Source organism: Asterias rubens, chromosome 10 (genome assembly GCF_902459465.1).
Source record: "Asterias rubens chromosome 10, eAstRub1.3, whole genome shotgun sequence".
NCBI lineage: Eukaryota > Metazoa > Echinodermata > Asteroidea > Forcipulatida > Asteriidae > Asterias > Asterias rubens.
Genome location: NC_047071.1, coordinates 13,820,134 through 13,841,946, shown reverse-complemented (window position 1 = coordinate 13,841,946; position 21,813 = coordinate 13,820,134). Strand labels below are relative to the sequence as shown.

Genomic DNA, 21,813 nt, shown 5'->3' with positions numbered 1-21,813 from the left:
GGTTGATAGTATAAAACATTGTCAGAAAATGGCTCCCTCTGAAGTAACGTAGTTTTCGAGAAAGAAGTATTTTTCTGCGTATTTGATTTCGAGACCTCAGATTCAGAATTTTAGGTCACGAAATCAAGCATCTGAAAGCACACAACTTCGTGAGACAAGGGTGCTTTTTCTTTCATTATTATCTCGCAACTTTGATCATCGATTGAGCTAAAATATTCACAGGTTTGTTATTTGCATGTTGAGATACACCAAGTGAGAAGACTGGTCTTTGACAACTTTACTACCAATAGTGTCCAGTGTCTTTAAATATACCACTGATTAAGCAACTAATAACATGCCTTCTTCTTAATGTTGCCTCTACCCTGGCCTCAGTTTCAGGAGTAAGCTTTCACTGGGAGAGGAGATCAACTAATTAAAAACATCAAGTTGTTGGTACTAAAGCCTCATCTATCCAATTGGATCACATGTCACATCACAATACTCTACCAATCAAATGGCAGTGAATGATTTCCTTTGTATAGCAGAGCAAATGCTACACAAAATGTATGCAGTTCCCACTCAGAAATCATCATTTGATACACAATACTAGCATTCAGTGTGCACAAAATAAGTTCAGTTAAAAAATTTTGCTATGCAAAACTGTTGGATGAAATTGACCCCTGAATGGGATGTGCTGTTAACTTCAGACAGCAACGCAGGAACTTGAACAAAATTAAAGTAAAGTGTTACCAAACTTTTTCAAGTTGTTTGCAAGTTGGATTGCTTGAATATTTTACTCAAAAAGAGCCATTCCTTTTGCTTGGTAAAATTTAGTGAAAAAGTGTGGCAGAATTGGGGTACGGAAATCTTTCCAAACAATCCTCACTCTCAGTGCAGGACAGGAGCCACAAATCAGAAAAAGAAAAATATAGTAAAAAAGTACTATCTATTTAAAATGGCAGGTCAAACGTTAATAAAGAGCATGAAGAGGGTGGTAACTGGTATTCCACCAACAGTGCACCTCATCCATGTCGTTTTGTCCATGTGTCCATCATGTCCACTCAGGGCCAGGCCCAGGCACTGTCGAGGCCTTGCATGTGCCTGGCCTGGATGGATGCTAAATAAAGACAAGTGCCCCACAATTCCACAACAGACAGACTAACTTTTAAGTTTTATTTAAGTTTTAATTTAACCATGGAGGAAGGAAGAGAAGGAGCTGGAACGACCCGCAAAACCGCAAAGTAACAAAAGAATACCCTAACAATGCCCCTGTCTGACCAGTGGAAAAAGATAGGAGACCTCCAGCTGGACGGCCGATTAACGAGCAGGATTAGATCTCTTTGTACAGAAGGTGTGGTACCGCCAGACTGCGCCGTCGCTTCGTGTTAAGTTGAATCATTGGAGACAAGAATTGTGAATATACACGTTTTCATTTACCATTTGTGGTGTTTCACGGAAACATCATGGGCATGGCATATTTTTACATTTTTTGTGACTTTCGCTAGCTAGCGGTGGTTCAAAATTTGGGTACTAGCACACAAGGGTGGTTGGTATTCAATTGTGTTTTTCGATTTGGGGGGCGAAAGTGTACACAATTTTTATCAGGTCTCAAAAAAGTTGTTTTTTCTGTATTATATCCATACGACATACGACACCATAGTTGAGTAAAGAACCAAGTGCGCACGCGCCAACTCACATACGCTAGGTCGCCCATTATTTGTGTAACGTTGATAGTATGTGGGTGATTACGAGGTGTCGTTAAATGACCGCGGTAACACGGGTTCGACTTTTGAAGTCCCTTCGTTCGAGCTCCTTCTCTTCCTTCCTCCATGATTTAACCAACTAACATGACTAAATAAACAGTAAACTCAAACTAGCATGTCAACAGTAACACTAACTAACACTAACAGTATCACTATCATCATGCTTGTCATCTGGTCATTGACATTATTGTCAAAATTATATTGACTAATTTTTTGCCTAGCTAGGCCTAAATTATTATTAATAATTTTCTGAAATATCAAATTCAAAATCAAAATATAAAAAAAAGTCAAATAATTAATTAATTACAAACTTTACTTTACAAACGTGTCAACAAATTCTGTTGTAAAGTTCATTTCCTCAAAATTACCTTCGAGCTGGATGTTTTTCCCCGCAGAGTCAGAGGTCCTGAACCTGGTGACTTTCCAGAGTTGTTTCTGTCCCGGTCATGCCTGTCATTTGGCTTGTTGTGCTGCATCTTTCCCCCGGCGGATGAAGACGGTGAGAATGGCGGCTTTGAATTCAGTCGGTCTTGTCTGTTGGAACTTGGCAGGTCGTCGGCAGCTGCAGAAGCACTGTTCCCGAACCGTTGCTTCGTTCCGTTGCTGCTGCGTTTCCTCCGAAACTCACTCATTTTGCCTAAACCTCGGGGATATCCCCCAACCGGTACACAAACCAACAATAAAAGTACAATAGCAGCCTAAAAATTGCAGTTAACGACAACGTCTCCCTTGCAAAAGAATGTCAGGTCTCAAGCGACGTAAACATTAACATTGTCATGGTTTTGTCACTGAAACGATTTCTGATTGGCTTATTTTCACATATTGGTCAGGCTAGGGGTAAAAAGGACCAATCACTACACGCGATACGTATCATTTGCGGCCCTAATTAAGTGAGAGCGCAATTTCTACTTTCAGAAATCGCAGGTTGTCTGCTCGCGGAGGAACCGCGGCATCAAAACCTGAACTAGCAGAAAACATAGCTGAAGTGTCCTTGACAACATTTAATTGAAATTCGAGGATTCTTGAGGATTAAATGCCAGTTAAAAAAAAAAACACTTTTCTCAACCGATTCGTAATCAGCTAATTTTACTTGTGATGTCGGCTAGCTGTAAACTGTTTACTTGAGGGCGCTATACAGATAGCTTGTCACATCGTAAACGAATCTCAGGCCGTGTCCGAATTGGCGACTTTGGCTACAGCTACGGCTAGATCAGCGCGTCTACCACCTACCAGTGTTGAAGAATAGGCAGACGCGCGCGCCCTAGACGTAGCTGTAGCCGAAGTCGCCAATTCGGACACGGCCTCAGCTCCTCTCGGTCGGCGGTCGCCCGGCCCATATCGGCCTCGGCCTCCCCCTCTAAGGAGGGGGGGGGGGGCGGAGGCTTTAAAGTTTTTTAGTCCCCCGATTCACCGGGAAAGAAAGTGTTGTCAAGCTCTCAATGCTGTCATGTGCCATTTTACTTGTTGAAGTCCGCGAGAGCAGTAAACAGTAAATGACTAGGTAAAGTTTACTAGGGATTTCCCCGAAAGTTTCCGTTCTGTTTGTATATACAACAAGTACTTGAGTCATTTTGAGTATAATTTAAGAAAACTCCTCAAACCAGTGTGTAACCGTAGTAAATGGTTTTATAATGAAGCATAAATTAAGACGTGTATAAGTACCCTTAAGAATCGTATTTAAAAAATGGTTGGTAAAGTTATTAAGGGAAACATCAAATACACGTTCGTTAAAGTTGTGTGTCGCAAGGTTCCGTACGTGTCACGCCGATTACTCAATCCTCAATCGTTTGGTTGTTGTGTGGCGATGATCGGGGAGAGATATAGTCTTAACCCAATACGTCAATGCTCATATCGTAGGAGGGCACGCTGCAGCGATTTACAACTGAGCTTAGTTAGGCTCTCCACTATCTATCACTGAAGTCTTGAGCCAATACTAGATATATGGATAGGATCCGGCATTGCTGATAAACAACACTGTACGCGTGTGGTGGTCGCGCGTGTGGTGGATGAACACTGCTGCAAGTGGCAGCTGACCAAGGTAGCTTCAGAATGCGGAATTGTTGTTAAATAATGTGGTAATATTTCCTTAGCTTAGCTTGGTTAACTCAGATGTAGTTTCACAATCAGTAACTTGATTACCTGGTGTTCTGAAGATGATCAATACAGCAGGGTAAAGGTGTTCACTTCTTCAATTTCAAGACTTTTGTTTGGGGTTGTGTAAACTGTAACTTCTTTAGGTAAGTTCATTTGAGAGGTTGTGTTTATTATTTTACGACAGTCAAAAGACAGTGGCAATAAATGGTTGAAAGGATACACACGAAATTATGAATGGATGGTTGAATGATTGAATGGTAAGCAGATTTCAAATAATTATGTTCTTTCCCTCGGAACCATTATTGGTGAAATTATATTGCCTCAAACTCAAAGGTAGTTATTGTCAATAGTCACTGGATTTTAAAATTAGTGTCAGTTGTTTTAATTTTTAATTTTATTAGTCATTAGTTTAGTTATAGTCATATAATGATATAGATCACCATCATTTGATCCATTTTTGTAAAGACATTCATATAACTTGACTACCCAATGCTACCCATGTACCTGTCTGTAGAGTTTTATGTTATAAGTACCAAAAAATTGGACCCTTTCGGTTCAGAAAAAAAAAAGTTCACAGATTTACAAATAACTTACAAGGTTTACAGAAGGCAATGGTGAAAGACTTCTCTTGAAATATTATTCCATGAAATTCTTTACTTTTTGAGAAAACAGCAAAACAATATAAATTCTCGTTAACGAGAATTACAGATTTATTTTAAACACGTGTCATGACACGGCGAAACGCGCGGAAACAAGAGTGGGATTTTCCGTTGTTTTCTCCTGACTCCGATGACCGATTGAGCCTAAATTTTCACAGGTTTGTTATTTGATATAGAAGTTGTGGTACACAAAGTGTGGGCCTTGGACAACACTGTTTACCGAAAGGGTCCAATGGCTTTAAACAAATGAAAATGTGAAAACTGAAAGATATGATTTGATTAGGCCTATTATAATATCAACTATCAGGGCTGTAGAAATTTGGAAAACACGAATAATATTATTTGATACCATACATCCTAATAAAAAGTTTTTTTTTTTTTACCACGTCAGGTTGGCTTATAATAATTGTTTGTAATGTATGTTTTAATGGTTTGATTTGTTACAGTTAGCAGTCTCTGTGTAGTTCCTGAGGAGGTTCAAACATGGCTTGGATCAACACGAATGGTGCGGAGCCAGACACAATAGATCCCGATTCTGTAATAACCGAGCTCCCATTCACAGTCCTTTTGGCTCTTTCTGAATATTTAAACGTTGGTGACAGCAAAATGAACTGGCGTGGTGTGATAGCACAAATTCCAGAGAAGATTTTTAGGTAAGATGATAAGAGAGACACTTGAATCTTTGTCAGTATACAACTGTTGCACGCTGTGACGGGGTCCATGGCGTTTGTACACTCGAGGGGGAAAATGGAACCCGAGGCGAAGCCGAGGGTGCCATTTTCCCCCGAGGGTGTACAAAACCCCTGGACCTCAGTCACAGCATCCACAATTGTTTTGTTATACCTGTGTATAATTGTTATTCCTCTTCTCGAAGTTCTGTTGTCATCTTCAAACATTATTACGACAGACTATTCATTGTTTAAAAAAAAAATTCACTTGAACCCGCGGTTGTTTCGTACACAGCGCTGGAAATCGACCAACGCCATGTACAAATTGTTATAAAGCAGGTGCGTGTATCAATTGTTATAAAGCAGGTGCGACGCATTGCACCTGCGAGCCTATCGCAGCATACCCAATGTAAATTAATGATATAGTCAGTAGCTGATAAATCAATAATCATTTCCTATTGAACTTATGTAGAATTTCACAACCTTATTTGTTGCAGACCTTAAAGAACCACTCTTCTTGACAACTCTTTACACAATATGAAATTTCTTCAAAGCAATCTTCTCAAACTTGTTGTATTTTTTTATACCGCCTTATGTGACACAATTTATTTTGCATTTTCTTTTCAGCGATGATGAGGTTGAAGCCATCGCATTATCAATCCATGAGTATAACGGAAGTCCAGCTCTAAAACTCCTAAGGAAACTTGGTGGACAAGGAAGGTCTGTCAGACAGTTGATCTCCTACTTGGATAGGTTGAATCATGAAAAATGTCTGAAACTCATAAAAAAAACAGGTAATTTATTTGTTATCAATAATAACACTGATAACACAGTACACCGCTCTTGCTTGAATTATTTATAAAAGGCAGGCAACAATAATGCTGATGTTATTCATCACAGTACAATGCTCTTGCTTGAATAGGGGCTTTTTCAACTTTTGAAATTCGACCTTCAGCCACTTTAGTGCCCCTAAATCCACCAAACAACATCGTAGCACAACAAAAGAGGTGTTAAAATGCGCAGAAGACAACTGTGAATCGGATTAATTAATTAATGTTTTGCATACTATTTCAGGTTCTGATAAATCTGACCATTTGTAAGTGTTTAGATACTTTATTGGCGCAGTTTAGACAGACAGCATCTAAGTGTTATCGACCGCCATATTCGATGATAAACTATTGAAAAGTGCACACGTGTACGCGCTGGGCACAACTCTCAGCCAATGATAGCCTTGCATGCATGCGCATTTCATCAAATATGTCGGTCGATGACACTTGGGGCAATCCATCTATAGCTCATTTCTTGACGAGTTCAGTCTTGGTTCCGAGACCATGTGACGAATATGGGCGCTATATAAGAAGCCACTACCACTATATATTTACTATATTCATCCAACAGAAAGCCTTCGTCTTCTTCAAGTTCCGATATCTCAGACGGTGCAGTCTGGACCCGGTACCGTCGTGGTGTTTGCTTGCAAAGCCAGGGGTTTTCCATACCCACATTACCGCTGGTATCAAGCATTTGGTTTGGATTCATGCAATCCACACAGTAGTAGTAAGAACGAGAAGGAGAAAGTTAGCCATGAAGAAGTTCCTGGTGGAACTGACAGGTATGTTCCTTTGAAATGCATTTCTTCAAATATCTCTCAGGACAAACTGACAGTACCACAACTGATAAGCACAATGTTGACAGAATAAGCACATAGCACAAATGGATTTTTCAACCCACCCTCTCCAAAAACCATTCAAGATTCAAGAGTAACCAAGCCATTCTTTAATGATTCTTGTTTGCTATTCTCGTTTCATTTTTTAGAGTCTTAAAGATTTCTCCAGTCAGACTAAGCCACAGTGGAGCCTACTGTTGTCAGGTCTACCATAAAATCAACGGTAAAATAAAACAGGTGTTTACTGATTGGGCGTACCTCCAAGTCTATCCACCAGCAAAAGGTACGTAGTGTTTTTTAAATTTTATTGAAGATCAATCAATTAATCAATCAATCAATCAATCAATCAATCAATCAATCAATCACTTTACTTCCACAGTATCAAAATCACAATCAAAATAAAATCAAATACGATGTAAATTGGAAGTTAAAAGATAAACAGTTGTTTGATACGATTAACTAAATGAAGAATAAGCATGGACATCCATGAAACTGTGGAGGGACCCATAAAGAAGCAAAACATGTAAGGCTATGGGTCCCTGGGCTGAATGTTGAAGTGTCTTGAGCGTCAGTGAAGTGTATAAGCGCTAGCCACTTTTATAATTATAATGATAATGATATTTTTTGGCAACAGAAGATCTGGAGTTTTCGGACTCTGATATTGACTACCAGCTAATGCAGAAGCCTACGATTGTTCAGCAACCACCGGGTGCCCTTTCAGTACGCCCCGGTAAACCGATCATCGTCGAATGCCGTGCGACTGGTTGCCCACAACCAAAGTACCAGTGGTATAAATTCGGCTACTTGACCCATGGCGACCCATTGGAACCTCATGCTCTGAGAGATCAACAGAAACAGACGCTTTATGTAAGTTGAAGAGTGTGATTTATTTATTTCATTCATTATTTGTTTATTTTTGTATTACAAATCCAATGAACAGCACAGTTAGGGCCAATATCAGGATGCATAGGAAACTAAAAGAAATGGAATTCGGTTTTTTTTTTGGCCTTAAATTCAAAACCATATAATAACGCCCCCAGATTGCAGAGTAGAGCTTTTAAAGCCAAAAATAAATGTTAATATTAGGCTTCATACTCACAGGTTTTCGAGCTCGCATGCTTTCGCGCTTTGTGCGAAGAGTTCAGGTTTTTTTCAATCCTATCACATCCCTGTGGATAGCAGAGCAAAATGCTACACAAGATGTTCCAATTGCAACTCCCAAAACAAGAGTTGCTACTCAATATTATTAGCATTCAGTGTGCACAGAATAAGTGCAGTCTAAATTTCTTGCTATGCAAAAAATGCTGGACGAAAACAATCCCTGATGTGGGAGGAAAACCCCAAAAGGGAAGACCCACACAATCATATAGGGCCTGAAACTCAATTCAAATGCAAGGCTCCCCCCCGAGGGGGTATCAAACCGGGGTCCACACAGAGGTAGAGTGAAAGGCAGGGAAAGGAACGACCGGGCCACTTTGATCCTATAAAGTAAAGGGTAAAACATATTTGGTCTTCGAAGTTGCAGGAGAATTTTTGACAAAAACACCCTTTTTCACAAATGTGTGTGCTTTCAGTTGCCTAAAAAGGCCTTCAGGCCTGAAGTATTATTATTTGTAGTGAGAGGTAACCTCTCTCTCAAAAACTACATTCATTACTTCAGAGGGAGCCTTGAACACCTGTTTACATTTATTTGGCGCAAAACAGATGGTATTTGGCGCATTACAAATGCCTAGTATTATTATTTCGCACAATGTTTTATACTATCAACAGCTCCCCATTGATCAGTACCAAGTACGTTTTTATGCTAACATTTATTTTGAGGAACTACCAATAGTGTCAAGTGCCTTTGATGTGATGACCACTTGAATTGTCTTGCAGTGGGCTCAATCTACTGCTGATGATAAAGGGATGTACCAATGTAGAGTATGGAATAAGGCTGGCTGCATCACCAGTAAGACAGTCGCCATTACAGTAGGTAGGTTCAACAATTCAATTAAATTCAATTAATCTTTATTAGATCCCACAAAGGGTGATTCAAATGCTCGCATACAGTACAAGAAAAACAACTAATAAAACAGCTAGCATTACGGAAAACTCCTAGAAAGAGGCTAAAGCTGTGTTCCCATTGGACTTTTTCTTCCGCGGCCACGCGGAAAGTTACCGTGACTGGCTTTGGTGTAGTTCTACCATATGTGTATGCATAGCGTTTTACAGAGTGGTCGCAGAAGGTTTACAGCGCGGAGCTGTTTACATTGGGTTTTTTTTATCGGCCCTTAAAGTTACCTTGGATGCGCGAAAGTCTTCGTTTTCGTTTTCGTTTTACGTCGTGGTCGCAGTAAGTTGACAGGGAGGTCAGTTTTCCCATGTGTCCCCATTGGATCTAATTTTGTAATTCTACAGAAAAGTCGCGGTACTTTCACACACAAAAAAATCCAACGGGAAGGCGTGCAAGAAAGAGGCCAAGAAGACACATCCTTTTGCGTCTGGCAACTGACACCTGTTATTACCATGTAATTTCTTTACAAAACAGGTCAACTTAATTGGATCATGCACAAAGCCAGTGGTACTGCTGAATGCCCCATGTAAATTAACTAGCACTCAGCCATTAAGTTTAACTACTCAAGTTATTCAATGTAAATGTAGATGAGTGAAATTTAAGTTTGTTTTTATTATCCTTTCTCAGTTTACAAAGAAACTCCCTTTCTCATGTTTGACTCTTGTCCTATCAGGAAACCTATTTCCTCAAATTTATTTTCAGAAATTGACAAGGAAATAACATGATTTCCAGTTGTATTTTGTTTTGTTATGTTTAATAATATGTATAAAAAAATCGGTAAAATACCAGCCGTTTTATTTCTCAAAACCGTGAGAAGTTCATCAGTATTTTTGTTTTCTCTCTCTCTCTCTCTCTCTTTCAGATTCAAGGCTGCCGGAATCTTATCCAGGTAAACCAATAGACCGTATCGAATAATGACGTTACCATTCAAATACCTGTCCCACAACATGGCGTCTGTGAGCTTTTGTAGCAGCAGCAGCATAATTATGGAATAGTGTTCCGGACCCCATAAAACAAGCTCAAAGAGTGAATTTATTTAAGACAAAGTTAAAAACACATTTATTTTTGCAATAGCCTTCAGTACTTTTTTCTGTATCACCTAAATTTTGCTTTTGTATTTACTTCACATCTCTATTAACTTTTGCTTCTCTTGTGTTTTCATCTCTAAGCGCATAGGGACTTCTCTGTGATTGTGATATGCGCTCTACAAAAATGGTTCATTATTATTATTATTATGATCAAAGCAGGCACGCTGGGTGCTTCATTTTAGACATTATGGCCTACATTATGGCAATTTTCATAGCAAAAAAAGGGGTTATTGATAAGGTCAATAAAACAGATGAAATTGAAATTGAAAACTACAGAACTGGTCAAGAGTTACAAGAATTACTTGTCACATTAACAACTTGATCATTATATTTGGTTAATAATTGATTTGATTTAAAGGGAGGGTATAGGCCTTTCTTTGGTTATTACAGCAGCAGTTGATAATGTATACCATCTTAAGAAAATGATTCCCTCCTAAGAAATGTTATTTGAAGGCACTGGACACCTTTGGTAATTGTCAAAGACCAGTATTCTCACCTGGTGTTTCCCAACATAGGCATAAAATAACAAACCTGTGAACATTTTGGCTCAATTGGTCATCAAATTTGCAAGAGAATTATGAAAGAAAAAACACCCTTGGTTCACAAATTTGTATTCTTTCAGATGAATGCATTATAAAAGGCTTCAGCTGAAGTCTTTTATTATTTGAGTGAGAAATTACCGCTCTCTCAAGAACTACGTTATTTCAGAGGGAGTCGTTTTCTCACAATGTTTTATACTATCAACAGCTCTCCATTGCTCGTTACCAAGTGCATTTTTATGCTAACAATTATTTTGAGTAATTACCAATAGTGTCCAGTGGATTTAATGACAGCGAATCTTTTGATTGAATTGATTGGATAGATCACATCACTATTGAGCATCATCCAGAGAGTGTTTCAAGTCGTATTGGGGAGCAGCGATTTCTCTTTTGCCGAGCGAACGTCACTGAAGGAAATCTCTTCTTCCAGTGGTTCCTTAACGGCCAAGAAATCCCAGGTAAAGTCATCAAAGTCAGTTTTTTTAAGTTTTTTTTTTAAAGTGCAATGTCGCATCAATCCGGTTTATGAAGGCATGCTACAGAAAAGCTCCTTTCATACTTTCTGCAAATGTGAGGTGAACTTTGACGCCACGGGGCAGTTTTCGCAGCGAATGTTTTCGCAGGAGTTGAGCACATTTCAACTGTTGCGAATTATTTTCTTGCGAATTTGTGACGCCAAAATTCAAATCGCATTCGCATTCGCAGGAGGTATGAACCGGGCTGGACTCTTAGCACATTGGAAGTGCTACAATGACATGTTACATTGGCAATTACTACATGGTCACTTATGTCACATTGTCAATACCACCACCACTCGTGACACAGTGGCAATGCCATGGTGACACATTACACTGTGAACAGCATGACTGAGTTGATTGACACTGCCAACATATTTTGTCACTGTGACTAATGTCAGATTGTCACGAACACTGTGACACATGTTACATTGAACCAGTGCTTGGTTTAGAAGAAACTATAAATAAAAAGTAAACATGCGGGTACAACCATGTGTAAATACGAAAACATGGTATTGACCCCTTGCACGCGGGTCACACGCGGCGACTGATGCCACGCTCACCATGTTGGTGGGCAAGTTTGGTTTACGTGTATTAACGCTGCGTCGTCCTAAAATGCGCACTTCACTGCATAACGCACAGCATAGAGTTATATATGAAAACGCACAGTGAAATTGCCTACCAGTATGGCGCATTCAAGATTATTTTGATGATGACGTCAGGTGAAATGGGTCAATACTTAAACCCTGAAAGGTAAACTGAAGCCACAGCACCAAAACAAATGGCTGTGTGTCTATGGGTTAGCACACTCAGTCCCTACAAAAGAGAAAATATCCAAAATCAAACTTGCTGTAAGATCAAAGAACGTGGGACGTATTGGATAAGAACGTGGAGTGTATTGGATGTCAATGTGTTCAATTTCTATGGGGCTTCGACATTAATGGTGACTGTATAAGTCGAAGACTCTCCCCAAGCTAATTCTGTTGGTAATAGTGTTGTCTGGCTATGTTCCATTACTGATTTTAAAATATTTTGACATTTTAGACCGTACTGTTAATGAGTAGACACACTTTATTTACCATGGTACGGTCGCTGACTGCGCGATAACTCTGTGTAAAGTTTTTTTAAATGTTTCCTTTTCTCAATGCAGGAGCTACTCAATCTAAGCTACACTTCCTACCGGTCAAACCTGAGGACAGGGGAATGTACCAATGTCGTATTCAGAACGACCATGTCTGCGTCTGGTCTAACCAAGCCATGTTGGAGATCATTGGAGTTGAACAACCCACGTCTGAGTTCAAGTATTCCGGTACGGTTAATTTTGTTCAAATTCCTCTTTACTTAGGGGTCATTCGGAATAGTCAATGTTAAACAAAAGTTGACCGCTTTGAAATTGTGTGTCAAGAGAAATAACTGAAAATTGAAATTCATTGTTTATTTTAAAAACTAGCTTTCTTGAAAAGCATTTTACAACATATTAATCCAAGACATATCCATGCAAAAGGAAAAACAGATTTGATTTATGATTTTTAGCTCCACACAAAGTTGGATATTGTCATGTGATTTGCTGTAAAGAAATATTAACACTCATTGACTTTGCTTCTGTCTTAATTGTTTGAATTAATACAGCTACGGATAAAGTTGCATTGTTGATTGGCAACCAAGACTACCGCTCAGCCAAAAGGCTCATAGCGCCCGAATTAGATGTAGAGAAACTCGCAGTGGTCCTTTCTGAACTCGACTTCAAAGTCATCTCATTGCTCAACTTGAACCTTCAAGAAATGAACTTTGCCTTGAGTGCATTCTGCGCTTTACTCAACAGTGGGGTATACGGTAAGGATAATTCATTCTTCATTAGTCGCCAAGTTTTGGAGGGGAAAAATCGCAGAGGAATGTTTTCAGGAGAGTGGTGTATATCTATTTTGTACATGTTAAAATAGTTTCATCTTACTGAGATGAAAAATTACTCTTGTGAAGATGTTTTACTCATTTATCAAAAAACTACAGCACCTCAGCAAGTAATTTTTTTAAGGGAAGCTTTCCACCTACATTAGCTTAAACCCGTGTAAGTTTATATGTGTTTTATAACACACCTCAGTCATCAATGTGAAATACGAAAAACTTATTTATTCATTAATGATATCCAACAGCGGATAGCCGCCACATACAGGAATCATTAAAAAACTATTATTTATTTATTATTTATTTATTGTATTGTTTTTTGCATTTTTTTTCTACAGGATTATTTTACTTCAGTGGACATGGTTTTTCCAACGATGGACAAAGTTATATGATTCCAGTGGATGCAGCGGCTGGCTACTCAACCCACGAATGTATCTGTGATCAGCATGTATTAGATCAAATGCAGAATAGAAATACTGCATTAAATGTTATACTCTTGGATATCTGCAGGGAATAGTAAGAATGTTTGTTTTATTTATTTTACCATAAAAACAATAATTGTTAAAAACTTACTTGGTAGCGAGCAATGGAGAGCAAATAATAGTTTAAAACATTGTGAGAGTAGCGTAGTTTTTGAGAATGAGGAAAGTTCTCACTCAAATATTAAACTAAATTATTTTTACTAAATCCTGGCTAAAACCTTGGTGGAATGAGACAGTACTTTTGCTGTTAAATATTCGGCCAAAATGTCATGTGTATGTGTTGCCAGAGTTCGCCGAACCAAACAGATTAGGAGCGACTGTAGGTCGACCTAAATAAATGTTGGTTTTAGACAGGTGAACTTAACATAAAATTTACATTGGGCTCGGCTTATGACAAGATCACCGTCTGAAGCCAATGCGCTACGGAGTCGTTCTGAACGACTGCAACTGTCGTTCTTTTGACTTAAAGCACGCGGCCAGTCACTCCTAATTGATTCAGGCAGGCGTAAAACTTTTAATGTACTTAATTCAGAATTTGGTTTGGCGCGACTCTGGAGCGCCTGTGTGAATCAGGTGTTAGTTAGCGTTGACGGATTCGTCATCAAGAAGGTAACAGATAGCTGAATATATGAACGACATTTATCGAGAAGAAGAAGAAGAAGAAGAAATTTACTCTGAATATAATCTTTTTTGTTTTTATAGTAACACGTACCCACAACAAGAGGCTGCTAAAAGGTACACTCCAGACGTCAGGGGTAACACTGTTTTTGGTTACGCTGCGTAAGTCATTATTTCTTTTATTTATTTCTTTGTTGAAACCTATGTTTGGCCGGATCCGAATTGGCAGCTTCGGCTACGGCTACGGCTGTTGCTAAGTGTGCTGCTAAGGATGTCTGATACTTCAATGCATAAATCTAGTCGTAGTCGTAGCTGCAGTAGCCGCTAGTTCGGACACTGCCTATGTTTCTTGTTAATCATTACAAGATCGTTATAATAACATATCCTTTTTTTTTTCCTAAACAAATTTTGTTTTTCCCCTTAAATAAAGAAGATATTGTAATTTATTTTAAAAAAAAATGTTCAAAGGAGGCGGCGGCAGCCTCTAAAAAGGAAGCGGGCGTGGAGGCTAAACATCTTATTTTGACCTAACTAACCATAGACAACAATTTGACCTCTAAATCTTGACTTAACTTTCGTCAAACAGCCAGACCAACACCAGGGCCTGGGAGGTAGAGGAGACACCTTATGCCTTTTTCTCCAAATACCTCATTGAGCGAATCAAAGAAAAGAAGAGAGTTACCCACATGTTGGAAGATGTAATACAAGGTAAGATATTTTAATTTAATTTGTGAGTCTAATCATTTAACACTCGCAGCTAAGAGCTGAATTGAGAAAGATGCGGTTCAGCGTGTCCAAGAAGCAGGCATGCCAGGGTGCCTTTGGCTGCCAGCCACATCAACCCGTCAGAGATCGAAAGCCAGAGATCGAAAGTATTTGATTTTTCACGAGGGAGTAAACCGGATGGTCTGGAAAACCCTCGTGGCACAGCAGAGAAGAAACGCAGAACTCACCACTCACATTATGGCCCTGGCCGAGTATCGAACCAGGGTCACCTTGGTGAGAGGCGAGCTCTTCACGCACAAGCCAACTATATCATTAGTCTCCTGACGATGACTAGAGCAAGCTAGTCGAAAAGTTGAGCCCTATAAAGAAACTCACTCTGTGGCAGTGAACTTAATAACAATCCTCAATTAAAGCTCAAGTCATAGTCCCAGCCGATTTTCTACCTCCCCCCCCCCAGGTAGTAGTTAAAAAGCAGGACAAATTCTTTTCATTTGTCCTATTTATTCCTGGTTTGAATGCAGATGTTTGTAATGACCCTAATCTGACTGATAGGCGTCAGTATCCAGCGATCGCTCAAGATCTGAGTGAAGCTCGTACCTTACTGGATCCAATTAATCCAGCTGGGCACACTGAAGAAATAAACAGTCGCAGCAGGTTATGGGGCAGCGCTCATTGTAAGTATACCTGTGATATTTGGAACTGTTTCCATTTTTTTTAAAGACACTGGACACCTTTGGTATTTTTCAAAGACCAATCTTCTCACTTGGTGTATCTCAACATATGCACAAATAACAAACCTGTGAAAATTTGAGCTCAATTAGTCGGAAGTTGCGAGATAATAATGGAAGAAAAAAGACATTTGTCACACTTGTCAAGTTGTGTGCTTTCAGATGCTTGATTTTGAGTTCTCAAAATTACTTCTTTCTCAAAACAATGTTACTTCAGAGGTAGCCGTTTCTCACAATGTTTTATACTATCAACAGCTCTCTGTTGATCGTTAACAAGTAAGTTATTATTCTATAACGCTGATTACCAATAGTGTCCAGTGCCTTTAACCCTAAATGTAGATGTTATACAACAAAACTAATCTGTGAAAATTTTCAATTCAAAAGGCGGACAAATTTTTTGCGGACCCCTCTCGAATAAACTAAATCAAACTAAATGCTGGGGGTATTCACCAAACATTGGGAGAACTTTTGGAAAAAAAATTCTTCATAGTTCTCGTTCTCGCCAGTAGTGAGCGTCCTCAGATCTACTCATGCAATTCTGAGCATTTGCGTGCATGCTCGAGCAGCAAAGAAAGGACCATTACCACTGCTGCCAACAAAACAGCTGAAAAGTCTCCCATTGTGGTTTTTTGTTTTCTTAATTCAAGGTGTCGTGGCCGAGCGGATAAGAGAACCGAACTCAAGCTCGTGCTTCTGTTCAGCAGAGTGTGGGTTCGAACCCCAGTCGTGACACTTGTGTCCCCGAGCAAGACACTTAACTATAATTGCTTCTCTTCACTCAGGGGTAAATGGGTACATGTGAGGGCAGAGATGGTTCTTGTTATTGATTTAGCCGAGTAGTGCATATTAATGTTGTACAGACAGGCTGTACTCCCCAGGGAGCTGAGATGGTTTAAGGAATGAGTTAAGGCCCAGTGACCAGGGGTAATAATATTGGAATCGCCTTGAATGGCCCTTCGGGTGTGAAAAGCGCTATATAAAAACTGGTTGGTATTATTATTATTATTGTACAATGTATTTCCATTGTTTCGTGATATTTCAGTGTTACCAGAAATGCCGATCTGGATGGAGTTTAAATACGGAGTAATTGTCTGCATCGATATTAAGACAAGGTTCTCCAATGTGCTGGTCATCTATTCCTACATTCCGATCACAGGAAATGCTACCAACTGTGCCGTCAAACTGGAGAATTTCACTTCGGTAAATACCATCGATCAGTGCTTGTCATCTAGGAGTATCAGGGACCAATTAGCATATGGTCATTAAAAGGATTAATTGATAAACCAATCTAAGTTAAGGGGCCACGTTGCCTTGGATCGGGCGAATTGGTCTATGGAATGCGTTTGAAACCATTTGTTATGAAAGGCATGTTTGGAAAGATGGTTTAAAAGTAGAATATAATGATCCACACAAATATGCCTTGAAATTGCCGGTTTTCCTTATGCGTTGTTTTGTGGAGTCAAATCTTTGACGTTACAAAATGGCTGACCGTATTAGTTCGCACAAAAAGAGGGAAAAATGTGTAATTTCGGGGCATACTTGTGTGGATCATTATATCCAAACTTTTAAAACATCTTTTCAACCAATGCATTTCATAACAAACAGCTTCAAACGCTTTTCATAGACCAACTCGCCCAATCCAAGCCACCAAAGAGCCATTTTCAATGACTCTGCGCGATATCATTTTTCAGTAATTTGAGTAATTGCCAAATGTATACCTTCATCTTAAGGAAGTTTTAAATTATTTGCATTTTTGTTGTCCTCTACTTTCAGGAACTTGACATTAAGATGGAAAACCAGGATCATGTGAGTTTGATTCATTATTTTTATTGTGAATATTTATCTGGACTTTCACTCAGTCTTGTACAGAATAAGACATCTCTTCGAGAAGGCGTTGGGCCCAAACCAAGTTGACAGTGGTCTGACCAGTCCCATTGAAATCAAAATTCAGGGCCCAATTTCAAAGAGCTGGTCAAGCACGAAAATAAGCTTAGCAAAACAAAATTATGCTAACCAGGATAAGGTTACCAGCCAAAATACCATGTCACATTTACAATTTGTGACTGGTACCCTGCTGATTGTTGCGATTAAGCTATTAATTGTCCTCATTGCCAGAGGGAAATCGCTGTGTCCCTTCAAAGCGCGAAGTTTATGACATGTCAAATCTAAACTGATCACAAGTATGAAAAAATAATAACCCGTTTTTATATACATGTAACGCTTTTCACACCCGAGGGCTTCCCCTGGCCACTGGGCCTTAAATCATTCCTTAAACCATCTCAACTCCCTGCCCTCACAGGTACCCATTTACCCCTGGTCAGAGAGAAGCAATTATAGTTAACTGTCTTGCTCAGGAAGACAAGTGTCACAACGGGGATTCGAAACCCACACTCTGAACAGAAGCATCAGAGCTTGAGTTCGGTGCTCTTATCCACTCGGCCTCGACACCCCACAGACCACAAACTATATTTGCGCTGATAAAAAGAAAGTAGCAATGTTATGGATTTTCATTAATGTGTACGTCTTGGCTGATAGAGATTTGTTTTGTTCTTATCAGGAGGGAATGAATCCTGGTTTCCAGATGACAAAGACTACAGTACGAAACCTACAAAGGCTACGGGTAAGTAATAATAATAATTTAATAGATCGACGATAGGGAATATTAATTTTGGTTTTACCCATATTCACAACTGTTTACTCAGTACTTTCCCCAAGCTCTGTGAACAAAATCACAGGGTGGATTCAAACCGGGGACCTATAACAAAAGAGGACACTAGGGTCCATGGGTCAGGAAAAAGCCACAGTTCAAAAGCTTGTACAAAACCAATGGGAGCTGTTGCCAAACAGGTCGGGTATAAATAAAAGAGGGACAAATAGGTCTAAGGTTGCAGACGTATACAAGCTGTGTGTGTGTGTGTAAATATCCATTTGTAATTTTTTACAGGGTGACATGGAATCAACGGTTACCGTGGAAGGGGAGTACCAGGGAGAACGGTTTCAGCAAAAAGACACTTTGGTAGTCACCAAGCCTCTGGTGTCGAAGCTATGGCAGACTGAGCGTTATGCAGTACCCAGTGAAACACCAAGCGGATATTAAGCTGGTTCCCAATTCTCGCTGAATGACTAGTAGTACTAATTAATCGCACACAAATTGGTACCAGACTATTTTGGAATTCAGCCTGTCTTTGGTTGTGTGCGTTTTAATGGCACATACAGGGCGAGTCAAGAAGGAGTTGACCGGGATTAGTGATGTTTTTCAAAACAAACAGTTGACACTCAAAAGTTCAGTAAAGCATATAAGTAACAAGCAATCTCTCCTGCTTGTTAGAAAAAAAAGAACAAAATAAGTTGATCATTCCTTAGAGGAGTTTTGTCTGTTTTAATAAAGGTACTCAGTTTGCAAGCGTTCCCGGAATACTTGACAAAACTTGTTTTACCCTTTGCCACTTACACAGATGTTTAGATTCAGTTTTAACTGAATCTAAACATAAGCATTAATATACCATGGACAAACAATGAGTGCTTTCAGTTAAACAGGCATAACTTCTCTAAGAAATTATCAATTTGTTTCATTCTTTTTTTTCTTCAGATAAGCAGGAAAGAATGTTGTTGAATAGGTGTTTCAGTAGAGTGTCAGTTGTTTTGTTTGTCAAATCATAAATCTTGGTCATCTTCATTTTGACTCGAGCTGTACAGCGAGGTCATTGCATCATGGAACCCAAGTCAACAGATCAATGGCTGAAAACTCTTTAAAAGTGAAGTAAGATATTAATTTGATTGCCAATATAAAGAATTGTAAGTCCATTTTTTACACAATAAAATCTTGTAAATATCTTAAAGAACCATCCCATATTCCCAGCAGAGTTACTTTCTGTTACAGTACAAAGAAGAAACAACCTATATTCTTAACTATATAAGTATATTTTTTAAACTTCAACAATTATTTTAAAAAAATACTCAGGATATGTTTTATGTTTTTTGTTTAACAAATATTGAACCGCAAGGGAAACTGACCGGGTAAATTGTAAATGGTTTGGGGTTGAACAAAGCAAAAATTTACGAGAGCAGGATTTACACCAACAAGGACCTCCGGATTAAAGACACCGGACACTATTGGTAATTGTCAGAGACAAGTCTTCTCACTTGGTGCATCTCAACATATGCATAAAATAACAAACCTGTGAAAATTTGAACTCAATTGGTCGTCGAAGTCGCAAGATAATAACGAAAGAAAAAACACCCTTGTCACACGAAGATGAATGATTTCAAGACCTCAAATTCTAGATCTGAGGTCTCAAATCAAAATCTGACGTCTCAAAATCAAATTTGTGGAAAATTACTTCTTTCTCGAAAACTATGTCACTTCAGAGGGAGCCGTTTCTCATAATGTTTTATACTATCAACCTCTCCCCATAGCTTGTCACCAAGTAAGGTTTTATGCTAATACTTATTTTGAGTAATTACCAAGTGTCCACTGCCCTTAACGTACCGGTGTTCTCTACCAACTGAGCTATCTAGCCCTATGTTAGCAGTCTCCATATATTGTCAATACATTTTGTAAACGAAAAATACACACCCAGGATTAGTGTTGCGATGACGGTCACTACATTATTAAGTCGAACGCCAACAATCAATATCCAGCTTAGCTTAGAATTGATTGATCATAACGGCTTGAAAGCCAGAGGAAACCTGTTGCATGTAATTTGGTTATAAATAACAATAATAATAATAGTGGCTTTTTATATAGTGCACATAGCTCAAAGCACTTTAACATACAGTATTTTCCTGAAAGGTATTTGGGACTACGTTTGAATTATGAGACCTACTCCTTTTCAGTAGCACCGTGTAATGGTTTACCAGGTGCTGTGGCACAATATGCTGCCAATCAAATCATGAACACCCGGGGCGAACCCCTACTCCTTTCAATAAGTGCACTGGGTTCTTTTACGAGTGTCACAAACCACGGGACCAACGGCTTTACGTCCCATCCGAAGGACGAAGCATCATGGTTAAGTGTCGTGCTTTTAAAGGACACAGGTGTCATGACTGGGATTCGAACCCATACTCTGCTGATCGGAAACACCAGTTTGAATCCGGTGCTCTTAACCGCTAGGCCATAAAGAAAGCACATCTTCTCAAATACTTTGAAGATACCTGTAGATTAAACCAAAGAAGTGTCTTGCTCAATGGCAAAGCTCCCTTGACAAGAATAGTTGGTACTTGAAGCCGAGCTTTGGTGGAGATTGAATACTTTATTATCAATTGATTTATACAAATAATAATATTAAGTATTTTTATAGCGTACAAAACATCAGTGCGTTGTACCAAGCAAAATAGGACATGTATGAAAAATATGACAACAAAAAAATAAAAATAAAAGCTAGGTATGCTTAGAGTTTATACCTAGGTTAGACAAGATTTCAGGTGAATGTTTCCAGAACAGCGACATGTACACTATGTATGCATTTATAATTTTAATGATTTTTATCATGTTCAAAACATTATTTTAACCTTTTTTGTTTATAACTAGCGAATTATAGATATGTTACTTATTTTGCAGTTAAATTGCATTTGAAGACTGATCTATGTTGATTCTCAGAAGAAGGTTTTGCTAGGACATTAAAGACTCATCTTTTCAATCAAGTATTTGAGTAAATGCATTTAAATGGTGTTTTTGTTTACCTTTCAATGTTTTCATATATATTTTATTTTGTATTTCTCTACCATATGTACTGTATTCTGGATTTCTTCTTAGTTTAGGCTTACGTTTCAATTTTGGTTATTGTACACGTGTATGCTTTTGTTTGTATTAAAGCCATTGGACCCTTTCGGTACAGAAAAAAGAAAAAAAGTTTACACATAATTTTCAGGGTTTACAGAAGGTAATGGTGAAAGACTTCTCTTAGTATTAGTCCATGAAATGCTTTACTTTACTCGTTAGCGAGAATTACAGATTTATTTTAAACACATGTCATGACACGTCGAAACGCGCGGAAACAAGAGTGGGTTTTCCCGTTTTTTTCTCCCGACTCCGATGACCGATTGAGCCTAAATTTTCACGGGTTTGTTGTTTTATATATAAGTTGTGAGACACGAAGTGTGGGACTTGGACAATACTGTTTACCGAAAGTGTATAATGGCTTTAAGCGCCATGAGCCCTTTTATGGATTTGTGTGCTTTATGCCATCATTTGTGTGTTCCGTGTAGTTACATGTACATGCATATTTAACTTTCATTAATATCACAGGATCGCTGGGATTCGCCGAACTACTTCTCTACAACAGGAATGTTGTTTAATACACAAGAAAACAAAATAAACAAGCACAAAGCAAA

General features: G+C 38.8%; 2 protein-coding genes across 4 annotated transcripts in view; one reads left to right on the top strand and one right to left on the bottom strand.

The window, feature by feature from the left end:
• Positions 1-2,827, bottom strand: part of LOC117295689 (S phase cyclin A-associated protein in the endoplasmic reticulum-like) — a 77,069-nt gene extending 74,242 nt beyond the window's left edge. Inside the window, exon 1 of the mRNA XM_033778400.1 lies at positions 2,111-2,827. Coding sequence (XP_033634291.1) covers positions 2,111-2,374 — 264 coding nt within the window. The 5' untranslated portion in view covers positions 2,375-2,827. The remainder of the gene's footprint in view (positions 1-2,110) is intronic.
• Positions 2,828-3,721: 894 nt separating this feature from the next.
• Positions 3,722-19,650, top strand: LOC117295978 (mucosa-associated lymphoid tissue lymphoma translocation protein 1-like). 3 transcript variants are annotated; one of them, XM_033778806.1, is made up of 19 exons: positions 3,722-3,780; positions 4,942-5,148; positions 5,791-5,957; positions 6,562-6,772; positions 6,976-7,109; positions 7,461-7,693; positions 8,705-8,801; positions 9,745-9,771; positions 10,833-10,967; positions 12,175-12,333; positions 12,654-12,857; positions 13,265-13,442; positions 14,111-14,188; positions 14,613-14,734; positions 15,274-15,426; positions 16,523-16,680; positions 17,254-17,286; positions 18,038-18,100; positions 18,425-19,650. In XM_033778806.1, exons 2-19 carry the CDS (start codon positions 4,979-4,981, stop codon positions 18,575-18,577), a joined length of 2,475 nt encoding a protein of 824 aa, XP_033634697.1. In that variant the 5' UTR covers positions 3,722-3,780; positions 4,942-4,978; the 3' UTR covers positions 18,578-19,650. The 3 variants fall into 3 exon arrangements, with proteins under 3 accessions (XP_033634697.1, XP_033634698.1, XP_033634696.1); XM_033778807.1 differs by having other exon boundaries at positions 3,734-3,979; positions 7,464-7,693; XM_033778805.1 differs by having other exon boundaries at positions 3,734-3,979.
• The last annotated feature ends 2,163 nt before the right edge of the window (positions 19,651-21,813 follow it).